General features: G+C 52.7%; 1 protein-coding gene and 1 non-coding gene across 7 annotated transcripts in view; both read right to left on the bottom strand.

Annotated features, from left to right (window-relative positions):
- Positions 1-5,508: 5,508 nt before the first annotated feature.
- Positions 5,509-27,563, bottom strand: part of MIGA2 (mitoguardin 2) — a 38,215-nt gene continuing 16,160 nt past the window's right edge. For 2 of the 6 annotated variants that reach the window (XM_019033194.3, XM_063696794.1), the window contains exons 7-16: positions 18,196-18,313; positions 16,816-16,916; positions 16,120-16,235; positions 14,143-14,215; positions 13,828-13,914; positions 9,736-9,834; positions 9,275-9,409; positions 8,479-8,532; positions 7,643-7,759; positions 5,509-7,361 (exon numbers count right to left, since the gene is read on the bottom strand). In XM_019033194.3, coding sequence (XP_018888739.1) covers positions 7,155-7,361; positions 7,643-7,759; positions 8,479-8,532; positions 9,275-9,409; positions 9,736-9,834; positions 13,828-13,914; positions 14,143-14,215; positions 16,120-16,235; positions 16,816-16,916; positions 18,196-18,313 — 1,107 coding nt within the window. In that variant the 3' untranslated portion in view covers positions 5,509-7,154. Of the gene's footprint in view, positions 7,362-7,642; positions 7,777-8,478; positions 8,533-8,632; positions 9,613-9,735; positions 9,835-13,827; positions 13,915-14,142; positions 14,216-16,119; positions 16,236-16,815; positions 16,917-18,195; positions 18,314-27,563 lie in introns of those variants that run through there. The other 4 variants (XR_010130369.1, XR_010130372.1, XR_010130370.1 and 1 more) reach the window with 3 other exon arrangements.
- LOC115935885 (U6 spliceosomal RNA) lies at positions 15,734-15,837 on the bottom strand. Its single transcript, XR_004071478.3, has one exon. It is a non-coding gene; the product is annotated as a U6 spliceosomal RNA (small nuclear RNA).

The following is a 27,563-nucleotide window of genomic DNA, read 5'->3' as shown; positions in this document are numbered from 1 at the left end:
TAAATATTTCATACAGAAAATTTCAGAAATCGAATGTATACAGCTTGATGTGGTTTCATAAACTAAGCACACTTGTATAAGCAGCCCCCACATCAGGAACCAGGAACTTAGGGACCCTGGCACCCCTCCAGTCACCCCAGGTGACTTCCAACTTCCGACACCACACCTTCAGTTTGGCTGGATTGTGTAATTTCATTTTTGTTTTGTTTTGTTTTGTTTTGTTTTTGAGGCGGAGTCTCACTCTGTCGCCCAGGCTGGAGTGTAGTGCCGTGATCTCAGCTCACTGCAACCTCCGCTTCCTGGGTTCAAGCGATTCTCATGCCTCGGCCTCACGAGTAGCTGAGACTACAGGTGCGTACCAGCACGCCCAACTAATTTTTTGTAGTTTTAATAGAGACAGGGTTTCACCATGTTGGCCAGGATGGTCTCGATCTCTTCACCTCGTGATCTACCTGCCTCGGCCTCTGAAAGTGCTGGGATTACAGGCGTGAGCCACGGAGCCTGGCCTGGATTGTGGAATTTCTGTCAACGGAAGCCTACAGTCTGCACGTTTTGAGTATGTGGCTTCTTCACTCACATTATGGTTGTGAGCGTTAGCCGTGTTGCGGCCTCCAGTGGAAATTTGCTTCCTCTCGTTGCTGTGCGGTATTCCATGGTGTGAACATTCCACAGTTTATTTCCCATTCTAGTCTTTTTTTATTTTTTGTAGAGACAGGGTCTCGCTGTGTTGCCCAGGCTGGTCTCGAACTCATGACCTCAAACAGTCCTCCCGCCGTAGCCTCCCAAAGTGCTGGGATTACAGATGTGAGCCACTGCGCCCAGCCCCCATTCTAGTCTTGATGGACATTTGGGTGTTTCTAAGTTTGGGGTGTTAGAAGTATTGCTGCTGTGAACCTGTGCATGGCTATGGATTCGTACCTGTGGAATCATAGCTGTGGATTCATTTCTGAGGGAGACGTGCCTAGGAGCCCTTGCAGGGTCCCATGAGATGGATGAGGTGACACAGTCGGACCCAGCTGTTGGACAGGGGCTGGGCGGTGCAGGCATGAATATGGCCAGGAGCCCCAGGGGAGGCTGCCCGAGCTGCCTGCCTCCTCTCTCTGAGCTGAGGGTTTGACCAGTGATGTTCTCGACGCCGGCTCTGCATCCTGAGAGGTGCTGTGTTCTTCTTGTTACCTTCACAACAGCCCTGCAAGGCAGCCCTAAGTGCGCCCAGCTTGTAGCTGAGGACGGCGAGGCTCAGAGTGGCACACTGTTTGCCACGGCCTCCTGGCCCAGGTTCAGAACCTCCTGCGTCTCATGAACCAAACTGCTGGCCACCTCCTCCCACTGCTCCATAGGTTATCAGACAAGCTCTGAAACCCAGGCTTTTCCAGAGCTGTCCCAGGGCAGGGTCTGGCCTTTTACCTCTGGACTTTCCTCTGGCAGGGAGTTCACAGACAAGGTGGCCCTGAGATTAGAGGTACAGAGTCTAATTGCACCACACCCCAGCCACGCTGGTCTGTGCTCAGAGTCCCAGCAAGCCCTTAGGAAACAAGGCTCTCTCCCTCTCTTGGCCTCCGATATGGTTTGACTGTGTCCCCACCCAAATCTCGTCTTGAATTATCGCTCCCATAATTCCCACGTGTTGTGGGAGGGACCCGGTGGGAGGTAATTGAATCATGGAGGTGGTTACCCCCATACTGTTCCTATGGTAGTGAATAAGTCTCATGAGATCTGATGGTTTTATAAGGGGTTCCCCCTTCCGCTTGGCTCTCATTCCCTCTTGCCTGCTGCCATGCAGGACATGCCTTTTGCCTTCCACCATGATCGTGAGGCCTCCCCAGCCACATGGAACTATGAGTCTATTAACATCTTTTTCTTTATAAATTACCCAGTCTTGGATATGTCTTTATCAGCAACATGAAAACAGAGTAATACAGCCTCTTTCCCCAAACATGGTGATGCTGCCTTCTGGGTTGGAGGTTCATTTATTGACTTCAGGAAATATTTGAGTTCCTCAGTCATGCCAGACCACGTGTGGGCATCAGGGATGAAGAGTGAACATAGCCAGCTGGGTGCCACCCTCGGGAAACTGCCATTTCAGTGGAGGCTGTGGAAGCCCTGGATCCCTGTGATGTCAAACTAGAAGTGACAGTTTCGGTTGTAGAAACCTCTGAGAGATGGCCAGGCGTGGTGTCTCCCACCTGTAATCCCAGCACTTTGGGAGGCCGAGGTGGGCGGATCATGAGGTCAGGAGTTCAAGACCAGCCTGACCAATATGGTAAAACCCTGCCTCTACTAAAAATACAAAAATCGCCAGGCACGTTGGCTCACGCCTGTAATCCCAGCACTTTGGGAGGCCAAGGCGGGTGGATCACCTGAGGTCGGGAGTTCAAGACCAGCCTGACCAACATGGAGAAACACCGTCTCTACTAAAAATACAAAATTAGCCAGGGTGGTGGCGCATGCCTGTAATCCCAGCTACTCGGGAGGCTGAGGCAGGAGAATCGCTTGAACCCGGGAGGCGGAGGTTGCGGTGAGCCCAGATGGTGCCGTTGCACTCAAGCCTGGGCAACAAGAGCAAAACTCTGTCTCAAAAAAAAAAAAAAAATACAAAAATTAGCCAGGCATGGTGGTGGGCACCTGTAGTCCCAGCTACTCGGGAGGCTGAGGCAGGAGAATCGCTTGAACCCAGGAGGCAGAGGTTGCAGTGAGCCAACATCACACCACTGCACTCCAGCCTGGGTGACAGTGCAAGACTCCTCAAAAAAAAAAAAAAAAAGAAAAAGAGGAAAAGGTCATTTGCAGAATACTGTGCAGCAACAAGGAAATAAAATACTGAAACGTACCACAGATGGATAAACCTCCAAAACATGCTTCCACCTGAAGAAGCCCAGCACAAAGGCCGCCTATTGGATGATTCCATTTACAGCAAATGCCCAGAAAAGGCAAGTCTACACAGAGAGTAGCTTGATGCTGGCCTGGGACTGGGGAATTTACTATAAGTGGGCATCACAGGGTGATGGAAATGTTCTCAAACCATACTGAGGTAATTGGTACACACCTCTGTAAATTTATTTAAAACAGCATTAAAGCACGTGAATCTATGATGTATGAATTATACCTTATTAAAACTGTTTAAAACAAACCAAAACAAGTTGGGCACAATGGCTCATGCCTCCTATTTTGGGAGGCCAAGGAGGGGGAATTGGTTAAGCTCAGAAGTTCAAGGCCAGCCCGGGCAACACAGGAAGACCCCATCTCTACAAAAAATACAAAACTTAGCCAGGAGTGGCGGTGAGCTACTTGGGAGGCTGAGGCGGGAGGATTGCTTAGTTTTGTGAGGTCAAGGCTGCAGTGAGCTGAGATCACACACCACTGTACTCCAGCCTGGGTGACAGAGTGAGACCTTGTCTCCCAAAAAAAAAGACCAAAACAAACATTTGCCAGCATTGGAGGTGGCTACTGTATCAGCTCATGTCTCTAAAATCTCTAAGATTCAAGCATTTATCCTTCTTTGAGATGGAGTTTATCCCCAGTTGATTGGGAAAAGCTCTTATTTTCAGCAAAGGCATTAGAAAATTATTTTTGTTTGTTTGTTTGTTTTGAGACATAGTCTTGCTCTGTCGCCCAAGCTGGAGTGCAGTGGTGTGATCTCGGCTCACTGCAACCTCCGCCTCCCGGGTTCGGATGATTTTCCTGCCTCAGACTCCCAAGTAGCTGGGATTACAAGCATGCACCACCATGCCTGGCTAATTTTTGTATTTTTTTAGTAGAGATGGGGTTTCACCATGTTGGCCAGGCTGATCTCAAACTCCTGGCCTCAGGTGATCCACCCACCTCGGCCTCCCAAACTGCTGGGATTACACCGTGCCTGGCCCCGAGAATTATTTTTTTTTTTTAGGTGTGATCATGGTATTGTGGTTATTCTGGAGAATGACCTTGTTTTTTTGTTTTTTAAGTTCAGGGGTGCATGTGCAGGATGTGCAGGTTTGTTACATAGGTAAATATGTGCCACGGTGGTTTGCTGCACACATCATCCTGTCGCCTAGGTTTTTTTTCTCTTTTTTTTTTTCGAGATGGAGTTTCGCTCTGTCACTCAGGATGGAGTGAAGTGGTGTGATCTCAGTTCACTGCAACCTCTGCCCACCGGGTTCAAGCACTTCTCATCCCTCAGCCTCCCAAGCAGCTGAGACTATAGGCACCCGCCACCATGCCTGGCCAAGTTTTTGTATTTTTAGTAGAGACGGGTTTCACCATGTTGGCCAGGCTGGTCTCAAACTCCTGGCCTCAAGTGATCCACCTGCCTCGGCCTCCCAAAGTGCTGGGATTACAGGCGTGAGCCACTGTGCCCAGCAGTCCTATCATCTAGGTATTAAGCCCAGCATCCACTAGCTATTCTTCCTGATGCTCTCCCTTCTCCCACACCCTGCCCTCCGACAGGCCCCAGTGTGTGTTGTTCCCTGCAGTGTGTCCATGTGTTCTCATCATTCAACTCCCACTTACAAGAATGTGACTACCTTGTTTTTAAGCTCTGCTTAAAGGTTTAAGAGTAAAGTACATGTCTGAAACTTAGGCTAAAGTATTTTGGAAATACATGAAATAAACATGGCAAAATGTTGCCGGGAGCGGTGGCTCACACCTGTAATCCCAGCACTTTGGGAGACTGAGGCGGGCGGATCACGAGGTCAGGAGATCGAGACCATCCTGGCTAACACAGTAAAACCTCGTCTCTACTAAAAATACAAAAAATTAGCTGGGCATGGTGGCATGCGCCTGTAATCCCAGCTACTCGGGAGGCTGAGGCAGGAGAATGGCGTGAACCTGGGAGGCAGAGCTTGCAGTGAGCTGAGATCGTGCCACTGCACTCCAGCCTGAGTGACAGATCGAGACTCTGTCTCAAAAAAAAAAAAAAAAGAAGTCAAAATGTTAATTACATGACCAGAGGTGTTGGTTTTATATGGTTTTTTCAATTTTTCCATACATTTGAAATTTTTTTTTAAAGTTTCTTTTTTAAAAACCTTTAAAATAAAACTTGTGATTTCCAGCTGCCCGTGAAAACTTGTAACGATCCGGCAGGCTTGGACCTGTTCCCAGTGTTCCAGCCCCTCCCCCTGGCTCTCACAGCTTGGGGGGTAACAACCTTTAAGCCTGTGAGTCTGCACCTTGGCCCGGTCCAGTGCCTGCATTTTACAGACGTGGAAACTAAGGGCCAGTGAGAATCGACTTCCCTAAGATGATGCCTGACCGGGGTCCACAGCCAGGCTGCCCACCTCGCATCCATGGCCTTGAGCATGGCACTGGCCGCTCCCCACCCTTCCCCGCGGACCACCGGGGCCCTCCCTGCCTAGGGATGGCTGGACCCTGTCAGGCAGCCAAGTTGCCCCAAGTAGGATCACAGCCCCCACCAGGCTTCTCCTGACCTTTGTCCTCCTGGAACCTTCACCCACGGCACCCCAAAAAGCAGGTGCCCTGCTCTGCCCCAAGAAGCAAACAGCCATGCACATAACCAACAACATGGCAAAGTGGAAGGAAATCGTCTCAATTGTTTATTCGACTCACAGTCAGTGCACACACTCTACCATCCAAAAGTCGAAGCTGACAATCGACTGCTACAGGCAGTGCACGGATGTGTAAACAAAGACAAATGAAAATGCAAATCAGAGTGGGCGGGGCCAAGGCCCACTGTTACATTCACAGCACAGGGTAAGTGCAAAAGAACAGGATGTCAGGATGGGGGGCGGGGAGCACAGGGTCCTTCCTGCCCTGGAGGCTGCCTCCGGGCATCAGCTTGGGAGGTGGGTTAGTGCCCATGGAACCCTCCTGCCCAGGAAGCTGCCTCCGGGCATCAGCCTGGGAGGCGGGTTAGTGCCCATGGATCCGGTGTCTGGGAAGGGGCCCACAGAAGATGGGCCACACCCAGCATCATCTCCTCTCTGTGGTGCGCCCTCCCATCCCCAGACCCCTTTCCCATTCAGGGGAGAGGGGCCCTGGTCACAGGAGCCAGTCCTCTGACTCCTGAGTGTGGAAACCCAGGAGGGGAGTCTGTTTCTCCTGCAGGCCTCTCAACCTGGAAAGGGCAGAGCCACAGCAGAACGCGTTGCGGCCACAGACACTTGCTCAGGTGAAGACACTGAGAAGACACTGCCAGGCTGATAGGACCCCACGGCGGGGGGACATCGCTGCTAACAGGACTCTCTGTAGGCCCAGGGGAGGTTCTGCCCCCATGAGGCCCCAGGAGCGTTTGTGCGTTGAACTGAAGGCAAAGTGCTGGGCAGTTTCTTGTCCTAATGAAGGTGGGGAAGCTGGTCCGGCCACATACCTCCTCTGACCTCCCCCAAGTGGTCCCCGGGCCCACAGGTGACAGGGGCCTGAGCGATCCCTGGTCTGAGCCCCCAGCTCAGAGCCTAGCACCACCCAGGGAGGTCCGGGCTCATGGAAGGGGGATGGGCGGGGGCAGGAGGGCCCAGCCCCACCTCTGCCCGTCTTTGGTGGTGACAGAGGTGGGAGGAGAAAAGACGATCTTTGGTAGGGCGAGGGAATGTCAAAGGACAGTGTCCTGGTTTGGTGCTTGGGTTTGTCAAGGGCCCAGTCCCTGCTCCGAAGAGAGCACAGGAGTGGGAGGCCCACCTCTGGATGGCTCGGGCCTGCTGCCCACTAAGGTGGCCCCACTCTCCTTCTCTGGAGTTGCAAACTCTCTGAGAAGGCGGTTGAGCTGGGGAGGGCATCAGGACAGGCCAGCTGGATGCCTGGATGCTGAGACCATACAGCCACAGGTGGCTTCTGGCTCAGGACACTGTGACCTTCACCACAGGGCTCTAGGCCCCATCCTTCACCTCCACCCTCCCAGCACCCTTGTCAGCAGCCCTGGGGTGATGGGATGTTTTGGGGTCTCCCACCTGGGGCATCCTGGCTCTGCCTGTCCCAATTCTCCACAACACCCCCCTCTCTCACAGCCTTTCTCTCCCACAGGCCCCACTGGTCCTGGCCTCTGCTTCCCCCAGGAACCGTTCTTCTCCATGGAAATGTCCCCTCTGGGCCTTGGGGACTCCCAGATGATGGGGGTGGGGCAAAGTCAGGGGCAACGGCCCTCAGCCACCACAGCTGTCAGATACCAACCCAGGGAAGGGAGGAGGAGCCTTCTCTCTGCCGCCCCCCAGCCCGTGCCGCCTCTACTGCAGCTCCCCCAGGGGCCCATTCTCTCGGGGCAGTGCCCCATTCACGCCTGCGCTGCTGGCTGCAGGCACCCCCAGGTACCCCAGCAATATCTCGCTGCGGCGCCGGGACAGCTGCAGGATGTCGTCTGCCAGCGCGGGCAGTGACGTGTAGCGCACATTGTCCAGGTCGAACATGTCCCTCAGGTACTGCACAATCTGGTGCTGGGGGAGCAGGGCTGGTGTCAGGCCTGGCCCAGCCACTGCCCACCATGATGCCCCCCAGGTCACCTGAAGTCCCCTTGTCCACCACCAGAGCCCCAGCCCGTCCTTTCCATCCCTAGGCTCCTCCCTCCCACTGCTTCCTCTGGACCCATGTGGGTCTGGCTCTGCCCTCTCTCTGGGAGCAGGCCCAGGCCCAGGCCCTCATCCCATTCCTGGCACCTCCCAGGGCACCTGTGCCCAGGGCAAGGGTCAGGAAAGAACGAGAACTGCTCTCTGTTTACCTTGAAGAAAGCACAGACTTCAGCAAGCTGAGGCTTGGGTCCAAGGAAGCCGAAGGCTAGGACAGGGCTCACATGCTCCGATACGGAGTAGAAATGGGAGATGAAGCCGTCAGGCACCTGCAGTGGGCACAAGGCTGAGGGGCCAGGCGGGGCCCAGGTAGGATGAGGGCACCAGGCCCAGGTGTCGCAGAAAGGGCTGGGCTTTAGAGGTCGCCCCAGCTCATGTACTTTCCTGCTAGATGACCCTGGGCAGTGACTTGAGCTTTCAAAGCCCATTTTAACTTCTGCAGACAGGGTAACCATGGGCCGCTGTGAGAACTGCAAGAGGTGGGGCCATGGTGGCTCCGCGGGAAGTGCCTGGGGCACGTGGCCACGGCAGCTGGTATCAGCTAGGCAACAGAGCCTGGCCCGCAGAGGGGAACGACAAACCACAGGCCAGATAGCACAGCCAGTTGCTGCCTGGGAGCGGAGATTACAGGGGCCTGACTGGGGTGGGGAAAGGGCAGGAGGGACAGGGCTCTGCTTGCTCCTGGGTATCCTGTCCCCACCGAGATGCCTGCACCAGGCCAGCTGCCAGCCCTGTGGCCACTACCCTAGGGTATCCGTTCTCCTCCCCAGTGGCCTGCTCTGTGCTGGGCCTGGGGAGGAGAGGAAGTGGGTCTACACGAGCCTCCAGGGAGCTCCTGGCACAGGGAGAGGTAACGGCGGAATAAGGGGGCCAGGACTGTGAGCGGTGAAGGCCAAGTGGCCCAGCGAGCCACCCTGCACCTGCTCCGCTCCCCACCACGCTGCCTCAGAGCCCAGCTCGTGCTCCCCTGGGCCTGCCAGTCACTCACCATCAGCAGCCTCCTCTTGGCTTTCAGGACCGACCAGCAAGCAGTGGCCAAGGCCTACATCAAAAATAGGATGTCCCCCGGGTGTCAAAATGGGCCTAGCCCACAGCCCCTCACCCTCTGCCAGCCCAGCACCAAGCCCTTAAACCCAGCTCACCCCACTCCAAGCAGGAAGATGGGGCCAGGTGCCTAAGCTCTGCTGCTTCCTCCTCTGATTTTGGACTCAGACATACCTAAACTTGAATCTTGACTCTAATCTTACTGCTGGATCTTCTCTGAGCCTCAGTCTCCTCTTCTGTAAAGGGGCACAACACAGCACTCCCACCTCCTTTGGTGGTTGTGGGAGCAATGGTTCCCGCCTGTAAACCACCTCGCAGAAGCCTGGGCCCAGGCAGCACAGCCCGGCTGCTGGAGCGTCACTGCTTGCCTTGCTAGGGTCCTGTGCTGGGTTGTCTCTCACTCTGTGCCTTTTTTCCCTTTTGGTTTTGCTTTCCCCTCTTTTAACTTGATTTAACAGGATGCATTAAAATGGAATCGAATTCATACCAGCACAGAAGTGAAACCACACAATAGGAAGAAAACGGACACCACGCTGGTTCTAAACTGGGGCACCAGGCAGCAACGGAGCACCCTGGAGGCTTCTCCAGAGCAGACTCTGGTCTCCCAGGCCTGGCAGCCGCGGATCTAGGGGGTGGGGGCCCAGCCCTGGTGCCAGTGCTAGGGACAGAGGGGACGGAGCCAGGCAACCACACGGGCTGATGTGAGCAAGTGTGGGTCTGAGAGCAGGGCAGTGACCCACCGTCTCCTTGAAGCTGTCTGACAGCCAGCGGTTCCGCAGGACGGCGAGCACCGAGGCCGGAGGGTTCTCCAGGTCCTCGAAGGCGTCCATGAGGATGAAGTCCAGCACGATGTCAAAGAAGCTCATGCATACCACCTACAGAGGGTGCCCCCGGGAGGCTCATGCATGGGGGCACCGCCGGAGCCTCGGGGCCACTTTCCAGATGGGGAGACTGAGGCTGGGGTCCAGGGCATGAGCACACGTTGGGGGGACACGTCTTCCCCGCTCTGCTGTGCAACGGGTGTAGCTGAGGCCATTCCTCCCTCTGCCTTGGCCTGGGGCAGGGCAGGAACCGGGGACTATGAGCAGTGATGGAACCGTCTCAGCCGCTTGGAACTGAGGTGGAGCTCGGCACAGGAACCCCCTTGCTGCTCAGATGCAGGGGAGCCCGGGATGTCGGGGTTCAGCACAAAGCAACTCACCCCTCGGCCCTCCAGCTCCAGCCGTGTCGTGGCCCAGGTCTCGGGCCGCAGGGCATAGCTCAGCATCTCCTCGTAGCTCTCCAGGAAGCCTTTGGGGCTCTGTGGAGAGAAGCACGGCCCATCCTGGTCACTGGACAAGACCCACACGGACAGGCTGGCCTGTGGATGGGGGACATGCCAAGGCACGGCTGGGGCCCATCCCCACGCAGCAGGCACAGAGAAAACGTGGCAGAGAAGTGTCTCCTACTCAGCACAGCATGCTTCTCCAGAGAACCAGGGCACCCAGTCAGGTCTCAAGCCAGCTCCTCTGCTGAGCACCTGCTAACTTCCAGGAGTGCCCAGTGTGACAATGTGATCTCACTTTGGAGGGACACAGAATGTGAGGGTTAGAGTCAGGCAGCTGAAGGTTCAAATCTCCGTGACCTTGGACCTCAACAGGAAAGGGGAGAAGCTACAGCCCTACCCTGATGAGGCTCTTCTAGGGCAGTTGCCGAGCTCGTGTGTGACGCAGTCAGTCCAGCGCCAAAGCATTCAACAAACAGCGTTTAAAGTGCCACAGCGTTTAAAGTGCCGCTGCACGGCACGGAGGCTCTCAGCACACATCCTTCACTCTCTGGGACCCTGGGGGTTAGCTGGGGTTTGGGACGCTCTTTTCAGATGTGGGTCTGCATTTACGGATGTAGAAAAACACTAAGTGTTAGGGTCGGTTCTCAGTGTGGATTAACTTGTGATTTTTTTTTTTTTTTTTTTTTTGAGATGGAGTCTCACTCTGTCACCTAGGCTGGAGTGCAGTGGCGCGATCTCAGCTCACTGCAAGCCCCGCCTCCTGGGTTCACGCCATTCTCCTGCCTTAGCCTACCGAGTAGCTGGGACTACAGGGGCCCGCCACCATGCCCGGCTAATTTTTTTTGCATTTTTAGTAGAGACGGGGTTTCACCGTGTTAGCCAGGATGGTCTCGAACTCCTGACCTTGTGATCCGCCTGCCTTGGCCTCCCAAAGTGCTGGGATTACAAGCATGAGCCACTACGCCCAGCCTTTCATTTTTTTTTTTTTTTTTTTTTTGGTCGCCCAGGCTGGAGTGCAGTGGCGTGATCTTGGCTCACTGCAAGCTCTGCCTCCCGGGTTCATGCCATTCTCCTGCCTCAGCCTCCCAAGTAGCTGGGACTACAGGCGCCCACCACCATGCCCGGCTAATTTTTTGTATTTTTAGTAGAGACGGGGTTTCACTGTGCTAGCCAGGATGGTCTTGATCTCCTGACCTCATGATCCTCCCGCCTTGGCCTCCCAAAGTGCTGGGATTACAGGCGTGAGCCACTGAGCCCGGCCTCATTTCTTAATAAAACCAAAGTCTCATAATGGGAAGGTTACAAAGAGGAGCTCCCCAAAGGGTGGGGCCCTGGCACCCACCTTAACCCTCCTTCACTTGTTCACTCACCCAGCTTCCTGGGGAGGCCCACAGACACCAAGTCAAGGGCTCAGGCTGGGTCCGGGCCACCTAGCTTCAAATCCAGTCTACCCTTCACATGCTCAGTACCCTGGACAAGCCGCCTTCCCTTCCTGGGCTCAGTGTCCTCATCCACCAAGCAGAAATTGCAGTGAGGCTCGAATGAACTCCCTGCAGTGAAGAACCATTGAGTATACACTGAGCTCACTGCCAGGTAAACGGTCACTGCCGGGAGAATATCTGAGGAGTGCTGATGCAGTACCCGCCCTGTGCCAGGCCCTGGATGGGGCACACATCTGTGCCAGGAGAGTTCTGACACTGGCCCTCATGGAGCTAACTGAATAACGGGGGAGGAAGGACAAGGCAGCCCATGAGCAGGAGGCAGGGTAGTGAGGCCACACCGCCACGGTGAGCCCAAGGGTTCTCTCGGGCCTCAGGGGATGAGTCAGGTGATGACCTCCTGGGGACAGAGAAGGGTACTCAGATGACAAGTGACCAAGGAAGGGGGAGGGAGGAGGACAGAGGAAAAAGTGGTGTAGGGGGCTTCCAGTTACTGGTATATGTCCCACTTCCTAACCTGGGTGCTGGTTATACAGGCGTTGTCTTTCATTAAATCCTATACAGAGGCTGGGCGTGGTGGCTCACACCCGTAATCCCAGCACTTTGGGAGGCTGAGGCGGGTGGATCACCTAAGATCAGGAGTTCGAGACCAGCCTGGCAAACATGGTGAAACCCTGTCTCTACTAAAAATACAAAAATTAGCTGGGTGTGGTGGCGCACACCTGTAATCCCAGCTACTTGGGAGGGAGACTAAGGCAGAAGAATCACTTGAACCTGGGAGGCAGAGATTGCAGTGAGTCAAGATCGCACCACTGTACTCCAGCCCGGACAACATGGCAAGTCTCTGTCTCAAAAAAAAAAAAAAATCCTATAGATACTTTTTGGGTGGTTTTTTGTTTTTTGTTTTTTTTTGAGACAGGGTCTCACTCTGTTGGCCAGGCTGGAGAGCAGTGGTGCAATCATGGCTCACTGCAGCCTTGAACTCCTGGCCTCAAGCAATCCTCCCATCTCAGCCTCTCAAGTGCTGGGATTACAAGCGCAAGCCACCATGCCCGGCCAAATCCTATATTTTTTACACTCTCTCCTATGTGTATTTCATAATAAAGTTTTAAAAAAAAAAAGATTGAGGACAGGTGTGGTGGCTCACATCTATAATCCCGGCACTTTGGGAGGCCAAGGAGGGTGGATCACCTGAGGTCAGGAGTTTGAGATCTGCCTGGGCAACATAGCAAAACCCTGTCTCTATGAAAAATACAAAAATTAGCCAGGCGTGGTGACGCATGCCTGTAATCCCAGCTACTCAGGAGGTTGAGGTGGGAGGATTGCTTGAGCCCGGGAGGTGGAGGTTGCGGTGAGCTGAGATCGTGACATTGCACTCCAGACTGGGTGGCAGGAGTGAAACCCTGTCTCAAAAAAAAAAAAAAACAAGATTGAGCAACAGTGTTCCTGGAGCAGAGACCAGCATATGTAAAGCCCAGATCAGGCAGCAAGTCTGGTGCACTAGAAGCAGGCCCTTCAGCCAGACAGGACAAAGCTCACAGGGCAGCAAACCACCAAACAGAGCTTGGCCTTCACCCCAAGGGCAGCAGGCGCAAGTGAGGGTTGTAGGCAGCTGGCTAGTGAGGTCAGATGTGTGTTTTAGAATCATCTGTCCGACCTGTTCAAAAGCTTTGCTCAAACCCATTAAAGAAAAAAAAAAAAAAAAGGCCAGGCGTGGTGGCTCACGCCTGTAATCTCAGCACTTTGGGAGGCCGAGGCGGGCGGATCACGAGGTCAGGAGATCGAGACCATCCTGGCTAACACGGTGAAACCCTGTCTCTACTAAAAATACAAAAAAACTAGCCGGGCACGGTGGCGAGCGCCTGTAGTCCCAGCTACTTGGGAGGCTGAGGCAGGAGAATGGCGTGAACCCGGGAGGCGGAGCTTGCAGTGAGCCGAGATCACGCCACTGCACTCCAGCCTGGGCGAGAGAGCGAGACTCTGTCTCAAAAAAAAAAAAAAAAGACGAGGAACAAATCATCAAAAAAATTATGCAACCTCATCAATAATCAGAGATGCAAGGAAACACCCTTATATTGCTGGCAGTGATGTAAGTTGTGAAGGCCTTTTGGAGGGCAAACTAGCAATATCTGCCGGGCTTCTAAATGTCCAGGACCCAGAAATGTCATATCCAGGGCTCTGCCCCACAGAAAACCTCACAAGAGAGCAGTAGAAGGAAGATTATATAGTGTTCTCTGTGATGGTGAACCTCAGACAGCCCAGGTGTTCCTCCATCAGGGAATGGAGGCCTCGTGTGGCGCTCTCCATGCAATGGGACCCTCCGCAGCTGGGGAAAACCCCTCCCAGTGCTGGCATGGAGAGACGGACGCCACATGGCGCCACACTCCAGAGTAAACTGCGGGATGGTAAGTAGGGCACAAAGGCTTAGAAATGGAATAACAATATCCACGGTTGCAGAGTCTACAGAACGGAGTAGGAGGAACGTGTATCAGCCTGTGCACAGGGGTTCCCTCTGGCAGGTGGGGTTCAGGGGGACCCTCTGTGGTTTGCATTTTATAATTTGCCCCCCTACCCCACCCCCTGCTACCTTCTCAGCCTTGGTCATCAGGCCTGTCACCATCTGTCGGCCCACTTTCCCGAAGAAAAGCTGGTTACTCTTGTCTTCCAGAAGCCCCTAGGGAAGGAGGAAGGGAGGGGAGTGAGCTGCCGGGCACGGCAGTCCCTCAAAGCCCACGGAGAGGGCCACGTAAGAAGCCAGGTAGGTGGCCCACCTGCCACAGAGGAGCCCAGTGCGGGAGCAGGCCTGGCCAGGGACCAGGAGGCCACGTACATGCCACACAGACATGGCCAGCCTGACTACCCCTTGCCTCCCACCCCCGAGGAACCCCCAGGCCACACCCACCTCGAAGGCCTGCCGCACACAGTGCAGCTTGGCCAGAAAGTCCTGGTCACTGTAGCAGCCCAGCAGCTCCGTCCTGAGGGGAGGACAGACGGCGTCACACAACCTGGTCCCTGCCCAGCGATGCCCTGGGGGGTCAGGTGGCACCTGGGTGGGGAGGAGGGAGGCTCTGGCTCCAGCCCTGGCCCCGCCTCAGCCTGGCAGTGTGGCCTCTGGCTGGCGTCTGCCTCCCTTGAGGCCTTGGTCTTCCCAGGCCAAAGGACGAGGCTGCCTGGATGATCTCTAAGGACGTGTCAGCCTCTCAGGTGCTGGGTACAGAGATGACCGAGGCCTCCTTAGGCCACAACCAGCCCCACACTTCACTGGCAAAGGACTGAAATGGCCAAACTGCCTCCTGAGAGCAGATGTGGCGGATCACCCTGATCACTTCAGCCAGTGTCTGATTCATTTCTGGTCAGTGAACTTTTTTATTTTTTTAGACGGAGTCTCGTTCTGTCACTCAGGTTGGAGTGCAGTGGTACAATCTCAGCTCACTGCAACCTCCGCCTCCCAGGTTCAAGTGATTCTCCTGCCTCAGCCTCCCAAGTAGCTGGGACCACAGCCACGCACCACCACGCCCGGCTAATTTTTGTATTTTTAGTAGAGACGGGGTTTCACCATGTTAGCCAGGTTGGTCTTGAACTCCTGACCTCAAGTGATCTGCCTGCTTTGGCCTCGCAAAGTGCTGGGATTACAGGTGTGAGTCATGGCGCCTGGCCCAGTTTTTTTGCTTTTTTTTTTTTTTTTTTTGAGATGGAGTCTCGCTTTGTTGCCCAGGCCAGAGTGCAGTGGCACGATCTCCACTCACTGCAACCTCTGCCTCCCAGGTTCAAGCGATCCTCCTGTCTCAGCCTCCCAAGTAGCTGGGACTACAGGTATGTGCCACCATGCCCAGCTAATTTTTATATTTTTAGTAGAGATGGGGTTTACACCATATTGGCCAGGTTGGTCTTGAACTCCTGACCTCAGGTGATCTGCCCGCCTTGGCCTCCCAAAGTGCTGGAATTATAGGCATGAGCCACCCTGCCCAGCTCCAGATTAACTTTTAAACATACATACTGAAATCTGCAAGCCATGATCGAAAAGCCAAGTTCTCAGGCTGGGTGTGGTGGCTCACACCTGTAGTCCCAGCACTTTGGGAGGCCAAGGCAGGTGGATCACTTGAGGTGAGGAGTTTGAGACCAGCCTGGCCAACACAGTGAAACCCCATCTCTACTAAAAATACAAAAAAAAAAAAAAAAAAAAAAAAGTCAAGTTCTCAGTCTCTTATCATAATAAGATAATAATACATAATACATAAAAATAATACAAAAAAGTTAATAATAAAGTTAATATAAGATAGTGAAGAGGCCTAAACATAACCACAGACAAAGAAACTGAGGCTAAGAGAAGTTAAGCGACTTGTTCAGGGTGGCAGAACTTGGAGTCCGGGCCTGTCTGTCCCCACAGCCTGGGTACCTGACCTCTCCTACAGAGAAGCTGTGTCCAGACACTGCGCTTAGGGCCAGTGCCCCCTGTGTGGCTGTGGCTGTACCTGCTGAGAATTTACTTTTGTTTCCATATGGAATGCTTAGTAAATCTGCGTCTTATCCTTATGCCGGGACCACGTTCATCTTCTCTGTATCATTCCAATTTTTTTTTTTTCAGTGTATGTGCTGTAGAAGCAAACACTCTCTCAGAATTTAGAACTGGTAGTAACTATTGTTCTTTATTAATTATGTTCATTTGTTACTGTCATTATTGGTATCAGACCTGCCAGTATGGGTCCATCCAGGCCCTCTGCAGCTGGGGGAGGAGCTGTCACCAGCTCACCACGGCCCTCAGGCAGCCTGGACTCACTCAGGCTAAGTCCTCGCCAAGCACCGCTGGCTTCTCCGCCTCCCGCAAGGGCCAGAATCACCCATCGCCTCCTGGTCCCTCCCTCCCTCCACACCTGCTCACCTGAGGGTCCGGCAGGGCACTCTCCCCTCCTTCACCAGCTGCAGGGCCTCCTCATAGGCAGCGGCGGGTCTGGAGAGTGGGATCGGGTAATCTCCGGTCTGCAGGGACTCAAAGAGCTGGGAGAGGGTGCAGAGGAAGAGACCAGGGAAGCCCGTGTGAGCAGCACGCCACGGCGCAAGGGCACCTGTCCGTTGGTCGGCCACAGTGGCCACCCCAGGTGCCTGCCCACTGCCAACGTCTCTAAGGGGATGTCAGAGGGAACACTGGCCAGGAGGCCCTAGTTCGAGCCCAGCTCTGGCCCTCAGCATCCCCATCTCCAGGGGTCCCTCCCAAAAAGGCCATCTAAAGGACACATGTGCATGTCCTCCCATCCCAAGGAAGGACACAGTGCCTGATCCATGTGCCCATGGCAGGAGACTGAGGCCAAACAATGGGCACAGCGGTCTGGAGAAGGGAGAGGCCAGCACGGGCTGGAGCCCTTCGGGGCAGAACCCCTGCTCTCACCCACAGGACAACGGCCCCCGATTTCTCAGCACCCCCCATCCCCAACAGCTTCGAGGAGGCCCGTGGGAGCATCCAAATTCTCCCATCGGAGGAAATGCCTCCACTTTCCCATGACCCAGTGCTGGCCCCATGGACCTGCAGAGGAGGCCCAGCCTTCACCCCACCCCAGGCTTGGTCCCCACCCCGAGTCACCTCGGTGGCGGAGAAGAAGGAATCCTCTGAGGTCAGGCTGTCCTCATCGTCCGCCCGCAGCTGCAGCGAGCCCTCGGTCAGGGGCAGCATGAGGGTCCTCTCTGGGAAGAGCAGTGAGAGAGAGCGGGGCTGAGACTCCCCACACAGTGGTCAGCTGGAATCCCGGTACACGAAGTCCCCCATCAGGCCCAGGGGAGGCTTCATCCCGAGCCTGTGATTCCCACACTCAATGGCAAAGCTCTGACATGCCAAGCGCTTCTGTGTGAGGACACTGGACTCCTCGCCTCAGTGAGTGACCTCCTTCAACACCCACGACATCCTCGGAGGTCGTCAGCCTCAGGTGTGAGCCCTCGGCTGGTGAGCGGCTCTGCCAGGCTCACAGGTTGCACCGCTGGACCTGAGGCCTGAAGGCCCAAGCTCTGCAGGGGGAGGACCTTGAACTGTGTGGCCCTGGGGAAATCGCCTCTCTCCTCTGACAAGCTGAAACTCAGCCATTGATACCAAGGGCTCGAAAGAGTACACAGCCACTAACCTGGAGTTCCCCTCCGTGCTCGCCCAAGGGCTGAGGGGCGTGGACCTCCAAGGGTGCTCAGGAAAGGATTGTCGAGCAAATAAGCAAAGGCCACAGACCTGCGGCGGGCCACCCTAAAGGTCCCCCCAGCCCTTTCTGCCATGTAGGGAGGCCACGGGAGGCAGATTCCTCCAACAGAGAAGCCACACCCAGAGCACGTGGGGAGAAGCCAGGGCAGGGTGCGTGGCTCGGCCGACCCACTCCGGTTCTGTGTCCCCACTGGCAGAGCCAGGCAGCTGGACCCTCAGGAGTCTGAGGGTCCCACAGGGCTGAGTGCACAGGGAGGGGCCAGGGTGTCATTCACTGCAGGGGTCCGAAGAGGACAGTGGCTGTTTGGCAGAATAACTTGGTTCCCCCTCAGTATGTCACATCATTTCACCTCAGCACACCCAACAACAGAACTTCTGTTCTTGGCCTTTGGCCTGCTCTGAGTGAACCTCCCATGAGTCACTCCATCCACCCACCCAGTTTGAGCCACAGGAAAGGACTCGAAGCGAAGGCCTGGGAGAGCCATCAGGGAGATGCTGCCACACGAACCCCAAGGCTGCACCCAAGAGGATGGAGCCAGGTGCACTTGCTGGGGACTCTGGGGCCTCACCTCAGCTCTGCTCCAGCCTGCCATGGAGAAGGGAACACCTCAGTTTCCCCATCTGTGCCATAAGGTGCTGGATCACGCGAGGTCGGAGAGCCCTGGGGATTCTGATTCATTGCACGCACTGAGAGAACCACGCCCCGGTTCTCGCACCTTCTCCTCACCTCCATCCCTGCCACCCTCCACGCCCACCCCACCTGCGCTGGGCCCAGCTCACCGAGGTCTAGCAGCATGCTGTCTGCAGGGAAGGTGGAACCGAACTCCTCCTGCAGGTGGTAGGCACGGTGCAGCAGGGACTCCAGCTTCTCTGCAAACTCCTTCCGCTGTGACTCTGGCTGCCATAAAAGCAAGGACCCTCAACCCAGACCCTCAAAGCTCCCGATGAAAATGGCCCCTTCCCTCACCCCCAGGTCCCTGGGGAAAGGGGAGGAGCTCTAGGACCCAGCAGCTAAGCACATAAACTCCAAAACTTCACTGCTCGATAGAGGAGCCACCAGCCACTTCTGGCAGCTGAGCACTGGAAACCTGGACAGTCCCAGAGTGTAAACACACACCAGATTTCAAACACGGCACCAAAAAGCATAGACTGTCTCAGGAATCTTTTCTGTTGATTACATGCTGAAATGATCACATACTGGACATACCAGGTTACATGAAGTACAGCTGACCCTTGAAAACTGTGGACTTAGGTTGCCAGGCACAGTGGCTCATGCCTGTAATCCCAGCATTTTGGGTGGCCGAGGTGGGCAGATCACAAGGTCAGGAGTTCGAGACCAGCCTGCCCAACATGATGAAACCACGTCTCTACTAAAAATACAAAAATTAGCCGGGTGTGGTGGCGGGCGCCTATAGTCCCAGCTACTCAGGAGGCTGAGGCAGGAGAATTGCTTGAACCTGGGAGGCAGAGGTTGCAGTGAGCTGAGATCGCGCCATTGCACTCTAGCCTGGGCGACAGAACAGGACTCCGTCTCAAAAAAAAGAAAAAAGAAAGAAATAAAATTGTGGACTTATGGTAACTGACTCACCCCTGTGCCCACATAGTTGAAAATCTACATAAAAAACTTTTTTTTTTTTTTTGAGACAGGGTCTCGTTCTGTCACCCAGCCCGCAGTGCAGTGGCGCAATCACATCTAACCACAATCTCAACCTCCTGAGTTCAAGTGATCCTCCCGTCTCTGCTTCCCTAGTAGCTAGGACACTACAGGCATACATCACCATACCTGGCTAACTTCTGTATATATTTTTGGTAGATACAGGGTTTTGCCACATTGCCCAGGCTGGTTTCAAACGTATGGGTTCAAGCAATCCTCCTGCCTCAGCCTCCCAAAGTGCTAGGATTAGAGGTGTGAGCCACCGTGCCCGGCCCACATATAACTTTTGACTCCTCTAAAAGTAGGGGGAGTTATTAGTAGGTTATTAACTACTAATAACCTATTGTTGACCAGAAGTCTTAATGAGAATGTAGTCGATTAACACATATTTTGTACGTTCTATGTATTATATTCTGTATCCTTATACCAAACTAAGCCAGAGAAAAGAAAATGTTATTAACGAAATCACAAAGAAGAAAAATGGACCGGGTGAGGTGGCTCACACCTATAATCCCAGCACTTTGGAAGGCAGAGGCAGGAGGATCCCTTGAGCCCAGAAGTTTGAGACCAGCCTAGGCAACATGGAAATACCCTATCTCTACAAAAAATACAAAAATTAGGCGGGCTTGGTGGCGTGTGCCTGTAGTCCCAGCTACTCAGGAGGCTGAGATAGGAGGATCACGTGAGCCCAGGGAGGTTGAGGTTGCAGTGAGCCATAATGGTGCCACTGCACTCCAGCCTTGGTGACAGAGCGAGAGACTGTCTCAAAATAAATAAATAAATGAAAGGAAATCATTGGGCCAGGCACAATGGCTCACACCAGTAATCCCAGCACTTTGGGAGACCACGACAGGTGAATCACTTGGGCCCAGGAGTCTGAGACCGGCGTTGGCAACATAGTAAAACCAAATATATAAAAATTAGCCAGTTTCATAATGTGGTCTCAAAATAAATAAATAAGAGATTAAAATTTAAAAATACAACTAAAGGCCAGGCGTGGTGGCTTACACCTGTAATTCCAGCACTTTGGGAGGCTGTGGCAGGCGGATCACCTGAGATCAGGAGTCTCAAGACCAGCCTGGTCAACATGGCGAAAGCCCATCTCTACTAAAAATACAAAAATTAGCTCAGTGTGGTGGCGCATGCCTATAATCCCAGCTACTGGGGAGGCAGAGGCAGGAGAATTGTTTGAACCCGGGAGGTGGAGGCTGCAGTCAGCCGAGATCGCGCCATTGTACTCCAGCCTGGGCAACAAGAGTGAAACTCTGTCTCAAAAAGAAAATATACGGGAGGCTGAGGCAGGAGAATGGCGTGAACCCAGGAGACGGAGCTTGCAGTGAGCCGAGATCGCGTCACTGCCCTCCAGCCTGGGCAACAGAGCGAGACTCCGTCTCAAAAAAAAAAAAAAAAAAAGAAAGAAAATATAGGCCAGGCGCGGTGGCTCACGCCTGTAATCCCAGCACTTTGGGAGTCCGAATCAGGCGGATCACGAGGTCAGGAGATCGAGACCATCCTGGCTAACATGGTGAAACCCCGTCTCTACTAAAAATACAAAAAATCAGCCGGGCGTGGTGGCGGGCGCCTGTAGTCCCAGCTACGTGGGAGGCTGAGGCAGGAGAATGGCGTGAACCCGGGACGGGGAGCTTGCAGTGAGCCGAGATCAAGAGCCACTGCACTCCAGCCTGGGCGACGGAGCGAGACTCCATCTCAACAACAACAACAACAAAATGTATATATATAAAATACACATATATATTTAATTTTAAAAAAGAAAATCATTGAGGAGAAAGGCTATCTGCCTGAATAGGTTTCTAATGCAAATGAAAGTGCCCTGTTCTGGAAAAAAAATGCCACAAAGGACATTTATTATTATGGAAGAGAAGTGAGCACTAGATTTAAGGCAGGAAGGTATAGACTAACTCTACTGTTTTTTGCAAATGCAGTCAGGATTTTCATCAGGACTGTCCTTTCTTTTTTTCTTTTTTGAGATGGGGTCTCGTTCTGTTGCCCAGTCTGGAATGTAGTGGCGTGATCTCGGTTCACTGCAACTTCCAACTCCCAGGTTCAAGCAATTCTCCCACCTCACCCTCCTGAGTACTTGGGACCATAGGCACGTACCGCCACACCCGGCTAATTTTTGTATTTTTAGTAAAGATGGGGTTTCACCATGTTGCCCAGGCTGGTCTTGAACTCCTGAGCTCGGCTGGGTGCAGTGGCTCACACCTGTAATCCCAGCACTTTGGGGGGTCGAGGCAGGCAGATCACTTGAGGTCAGGAGTTCGAGACCAGCCTGGTCTACTTGGTGAAACCCCGTCTCTACTAAAAACACAAAAATTAGCTGGGCTTGGTGGTGTGCGCCTGTAATTCCAGCGACTTGGGAGACTGAGGCAGGAGAATCGCTTGAACCCAGGAAGTGGAGGTAGCAGTGAGCCGAGATTGTGCCACTGCACTTCAGCCTGGGCAACAGAGCAAGAGTCCGTCTTAAAAAAAAAAAAGTCATTATTACAGTATTTATTCTAAAAGCTACACTTACTGGTGGCCACCGTGGGCCAGTCTTGTGTGACGTGCATTGCCTACTGTAGTTCTTTAAGTTATCCCTGAGATCTTAGGAGAAAGACACTCTTATTTCCCTTGACAGAGAAACTAAGACAAGGCTCGGAAGGGGGAATTATTTCCCTGAGGTCACAGTGTAGAACTAGTGGTGCCACAAACTGAATCCAGGTGTCTGTGGCTCTAGAGCAGTGCTGTCCAGTGGAAAGCCACGTGCAACATTTAATGTTCGCTACAGACCACAATAAATAGCACAAAGTAATGGGCAAAATTAATTTTAATAACACACATGTGACCCTTGAACAACATGTTTTTTTTTTTTTTTTTTTCTTGAGACAGGGTCTTGCTCTGTTGCCCACGCTACAGTGCAGTGATGAGATCATGGGCTCAGGCAATCCTCCCAACTCAGCCTCCTGAGTAGCTGGGGCTACAGGTGCCCACCACCACGCTCGGCAAATATTTTTGTATTTATTGTAGAGACAGGATCTCACCATGTTGCCCAGGCTGGTCTTGAATTCCTAGACTCAAGTGATCCTCCCACCTTGGTCTCCTAAGTGTTGGGACTACAGGTGTGAGCTACTGCACCCGGCCAATTTTTTTTTTTTTTTTTCAGATGGAGTCTGGCTCTGTCGCCCAGGCTGGAGTGCAGTGGTGCAATCTCGGCTCACTGCAGGCTCCGCCTCCCAGGTTCATGCCATTCTCCTGCCTCAGCCTCCTGAGTAGCTGGGACTGTAGGTGCCCGCCACTACGCCCGGCTAATTTTTTGTATTTTTAGTAGAGACGGGGTTTCACTGTGTTAGCCAGGATGGTCTTGATCTCCTGACCTCGTGATTGCCCACCTCATTCTCCCAAAGTGCTGGGATTACATGCGTGAGCCACCGCGCGAGGCCCCTAGCCAGATATTTTTCAATAAATATATAGAAGAATTTTTTGGAAATTTATGACAATTTGAAAAACCTCAGAGATGAACCCACTTAGCCTAGAGATACTGAAAAAATTATGAAAAAGATACATCACAAATACATAAAATATATGTAGATACTAGTCTTTATCATTTACTACCATAAAATATACACAAATTGGCTGGGCACAGCGGCTCACACTTGTAATCCCAGCACTTTGGGAGGCCGAGGCGGGCGGATCACCTGAGGTCAGGAGTTCAAGACCAGCCTAGCCAACACGCAGAAACCCCGTCTCTACTAAAAATATAAAAATTAGCTGGGAATAGTGGCTGGCACCTGTAATCCCAGCTACTCAGGAGGCTGAGGCAGGAGAATGGCGTGAACCCAGGAGGCGGAGCCTGCAGTGAGCTGTGACCGTGCCATTGCCCTCCAGCCTGGGCAACAAGATCAAAACTCTGTCTTGGAAAAAAAAAAAAAAAAAAAAAAAGGCCGGGCACAGTGGCTCACGCCTGTAATCCCAGCTACTTGGGAGGCTGAGGTAGGAGAATCTCTTGAACCCGGGAGGTGGAAGTTGCAGTAAGCCGAGATCGTGCCACTGCACTCCAGCCTGGTGACAGAGCAAGACTCCATCTCAAAAAAAAAGAGTGCACAGCATCCTGTGGCCTTGATGACCTTGTCGCTACCCTTGGGCCACCAGGCCGGGTGGGGGAAGAGGGGGCACTCCTCCTTGCACCCCAGAAGCTTCTAGGCTGAATGCTGAGGGGAGGCATGAGCCAGCCCCACTCTGTTTTCCACAAAGGCTGCCAGAGCCTGCAACTGCCTGTAACTGGACCCGCGGGGAGAAGATGAGGGCTGCGGGCTCTGGGGAGAAACAGTCAGAAGAGCTCGGAGAGGGATGGAAATGATGGAAATGGCAGCCATGCACTGAGTGCCACCTGGGGCCAGGTGCCTCATCGTTCAGCCTCACAGTGTCCCTCTGAGGCCAGGATTACTAGGACCCCATTTCACAGATCAAACTCAAGGTTAAGTGGTCCACATGACCAGCAAGAGCCTGGCAGAGCTGGGATGCAGCCACAGGCCTGCAGGACCCTTTGCTCAGTTCTCCGGCAGGGCTGGGATGCACCCTGTGTGGCCAGCAGAGACTTGCAGTTTTGGCACAAATCTGTGTCTCTGTGAAATGGTCTCAAGTAAGGTAACGGTTTTGTTTTGTTTTTTTGTTTTGTTTTGAGACAGAGTCTTGCTCTGTCGCCAGGCTGGAGTGCTGTGGCACCATCTCGGCTCACTACAACCTCTGAATCCCTGGTTCAAGTGATTCTCCTGCCTCAGCCTCCCAAGTAGCTGGGATTACAGGCACGTGCCACCATGTCCAGCTAATTTTTGTATTTTTAGTGGAGGCGGGGTTTCACCATCTGGGCCAGTATGGTCTCGATCTCCTGACCTCATGATCCACCCACCTTGGCCTCCCAAAGTGCTGGGATTACAGGCGTGAGCTACCACGCCCGGCCTAGGTAATGGTTCTTAGATGTGACGTCAGATGCACACTCAACAAAAGGAAAAAACAGATAACCTTGACTCTCAAAAAACTTTTGTGCTTCAGGGGACACCAGCAAAAACTGAGGCCAGGCGCGGTGGCTCACGCCTGTAATCCCAGCACTTTGGGAGGCCAAGGCAGGCAGATCACCTGGGGTTGGGAGTTCGAGATCAGCCTGGCCAACATGGTGAAACTGTATCTCTACTAAAAATATAGAAATTAGCTGGGCATGGTGGCGGGCACCTGTAATCCCAGCTTATCAGGAGGCTGAGGTGGGAGAATCGCTTGAACCTGGGAGGCAGAGGCTGCAGTGAGCTGAGATCGCACCACTGCACTCCAGCCTAGGTGACAGAGCGAGACTCTGTTTCAAAATAAATAAATAAATAAATACGAAATAAAAATACATAAAAGTGAAAAGACAACTCATAGGATGACAGAAAATACAGAAAATATCTGCAACCGCATCTGATAAGGGGCTTTCTCCAGAATATGAGAAACCCTTAGAACTTAATAAAAACACAAATAACCCAATTACAAAAGAAGGCATCAGAATAGACATTCCTCCAAATAAGATGTAATAATGGATAAGAAGTACATGAAAAGATGCTCAACATCCTTAGCCATCAGAGAAATGCAAATCAAAACAATGAGAAGCCACCTTCACCCGCCAGGATGGGGATAACCAGAAAGACAGGAACAAGTGGTGGTGAGCATGTAGAGAAATGGGAACCCTCACGGGCTGCTGATGAGAACAAAAAACGTGCAGTCGCTTTGAAAACAGTTTGGTGGTTCCTTAAAAAGTTAAACATGGAGGCCGGGCATGGTGGCTCATGCCTGTAATCCCAGCACTTTGGGAGACCGAGGTGGGTGGATCATCTGAGGTCAGGAGTTCGAGATCAGCCTGGCCAACATAGTGAAACCCCGTCTCTACTAAAAATACAAAAATTAGGCCGGGTGTGGTGGTGGGCGCCTGTAATCCCAGCACTTTGGGAGGCTGAGGTGGGCGGATCACAAGGTCAGGAGATCGAGACCATCCTGGCTAACATGGTGAAACCCCGTCTCTACTAAAAATACAAAAAATTAGCCAGGAGTGGTGGCGGGCGCCTGTAGTCCCAGCTACTCAGGAGGCTGGGGCAGGAGAATGGTATGAACTCAGGAGGCAGAGCTTGCAGTGAGCCAAGATGGTGCCACTGAACTCCAGCCTGGGTGACAGAGCGAGACTCCATCTCAAAAAAAAAAAAAGAAAAAAAAAATACAAAAATTAGCCAGGCGTGGTGACGTGCGCCTGTAATCCCAGCTACTTAGGAGGTTGAGGCAGGAGAATTGTTTGAACCTGGGAGGTGGAGGTTGTGGTGAGCCGAGATTGTGCCACTGCACGCCAGCCAGGGTGACAGAGCGAGACTCCGTCTTAAAAAAAAGTTAAACATGGAGTTATCATGTGATCCCCGCAATTTCACTCCTAGGTATATACCCAAGAGAAATGAAAACATATGTCCACACAAAAACTTGTACATGAATGTTCATAGCAGCATTATTCATAAGAGCCAAAAAATGGAAGCAACCCAAACATCTACCAACTGATGAACAAATAAACAAAATGTGGTCCATCTATACAACAGAAACAAAACAGTGATTCATGCTGCAACACAGATGAACCTTGGAAGCACCCTGCTATGTGAAAGGAGGCAGTCACAAAAGGCCACATATTCTGTGATCCCATTTCTAGAAACGTCCGTGATAGGCAAATCCAGATGTAGAGAAAATAGATTTGTGGTTGCCTAGAGCTGGGGGGAAATGAAGGAATGTGAAGGGAATGGCCAAAGTACATGGGTTTCTTTGTTGTTGTTTCTTTGTTGTTGTTGTTGAGACAGGGTCTCACTCTATTGCAGAGGCTGGAATGCAGTGGCACAATCATGGCTTACTGCAGCCTTGGCCTTCTGGGCTCAAGGGATCCTACTGCCTCAGCCTCCTGAGTAGCTGGGACTACCACATGGTGTGCGCCACCATGCCCAACTAACTTTTTAATTTTTTGCAGAGATAGGGTCTCACTATGCTGCCCAGGCTGGTCTTGAATTTCTGGGCTGAAGAAATTTTCCTCCACCTCGGCCTTCCAAAGCACTGGGATTACAGGTATGAGCCACCATGCTGGACCAGGGGTTTCTTATTGGGATAAAAATGCTCCAAAACTGATTGTGATAATAGATACACAATTTTGTGAATATACCAAAAGCTACTCAATTGTCAGTTTAAATGCTATGTGAATTATATCTTTTCTTTTTCTTTTTGTAGAGACAGGGTTGCCCAAGTTGGAGTGCAGTGGCACAATCATAGCTCACTGCAGCCTTGAACTCCTGGGCTCAGGTGATCCTCCCACCTCAGCCTCCCGAGTAGCTGGGACCACAGGAATGTGCCATGACACCCAGCTAATTGGTCACATCACTGCACTCCAGCCTGGGCAGCAGAGTAAGACCCTGTCTCAAGAAGAAAAAATTTTTTTGAGACAGAGTCTCACTATGTTGCCCAGGTTGGTCTTGAACTTCTCCCTCACTGGCTCAAACAATCCTCTCACCTCAGCTTTCCAAAGTATTGGAATTACAAGTGTAAGCCACTGTGCCCAGCCTATATTTCAATAAAACTGTTTAAAAATTATAGCAATAGGCCAGGCGCAGTGGCTCATGCCTGTAATCTCAGCACTTCGCGAGGCCGAGGCGGGCGGATCACCTGAGGTCAGGAGATAGAAACCAGCCTGGCCAACATGGTGAAACTCCATCTGTACTAAAAATACAAAAAAAATTAGCCAGGCCTGGTGACACATGCCTGTAATCCAAACTACTCGGGAGGCTGAGGCAGGAGAATCGCTTGAACCTGGGAGACCGAAGTTGCAGTGAGCCAAGATTGCACCACTGCACTCCAGCCTGGGCAACAAAAGCGAAACTCGGTCTCAAAAAAAAAAAAAAATTATAGCAATAGATAGAAAAAAATGCCTGAAGGAATAGAAAGTGGTGATGCCTGGATGAAGGGCTGCAGGCACCCCTTGTAGGATTGTAGGGTTGTAGGCGTCCTGGCATGTAGACATGCCACAGATCATTAACTGAGCACCTACTATGGACCAGGCCTGAACAGCTGGTGCTGGTGCCCCCACAGAGCGCCAGTGCTCCAGGAGGCCGAGGGCCCCACACCACACAACCACGGGCTGTCTGATCAGAGTCTGGGATCAGACTATTTTACACCCCCTTCTCTTTCCTATTTCTGTACTTTTCATTATTTGATAAGGAATATGTAATTGCTTTCACAACAAGGAAAACAATGCAAGTTCTATCATTTTCAGATATAGTTTTTAGCAAGAAATACAATTTGGGAAATAAAGCTACCTCCCTTGAGTCCCCCTCACCAACACACTCCTACAGATGCCCGTTCCCTGCCGACTCGCAGACAGGACCTGACGCAGCTGCAACTGCAGGCACTCAAGGGTTTGAGTCACTTCAAACCTCAGGTATTTCCCTGACCTTCA

The sequence above is a fragment of the Gorilla gorilla genome, chromosome 13 (genome assembly GCF_029281585.2).
Source record: "Gorilla gorilla gorilla isolate KB3781 chromosome 13, NHGRI_mGorGor1-v2.1_pri, whole genome shotgun sequence".
Lineage (NCBI taxonomy): Eukaryota > Metazoa > Chordata > Mammalia > Primates > Hominidae > Gorilla > Gorilla gorilla.
The sequence above is the reverse complement of the archived record's forward strand: the minus strand, read 5'-3'. Positions and strand labels throughout refer to the sequence as shown.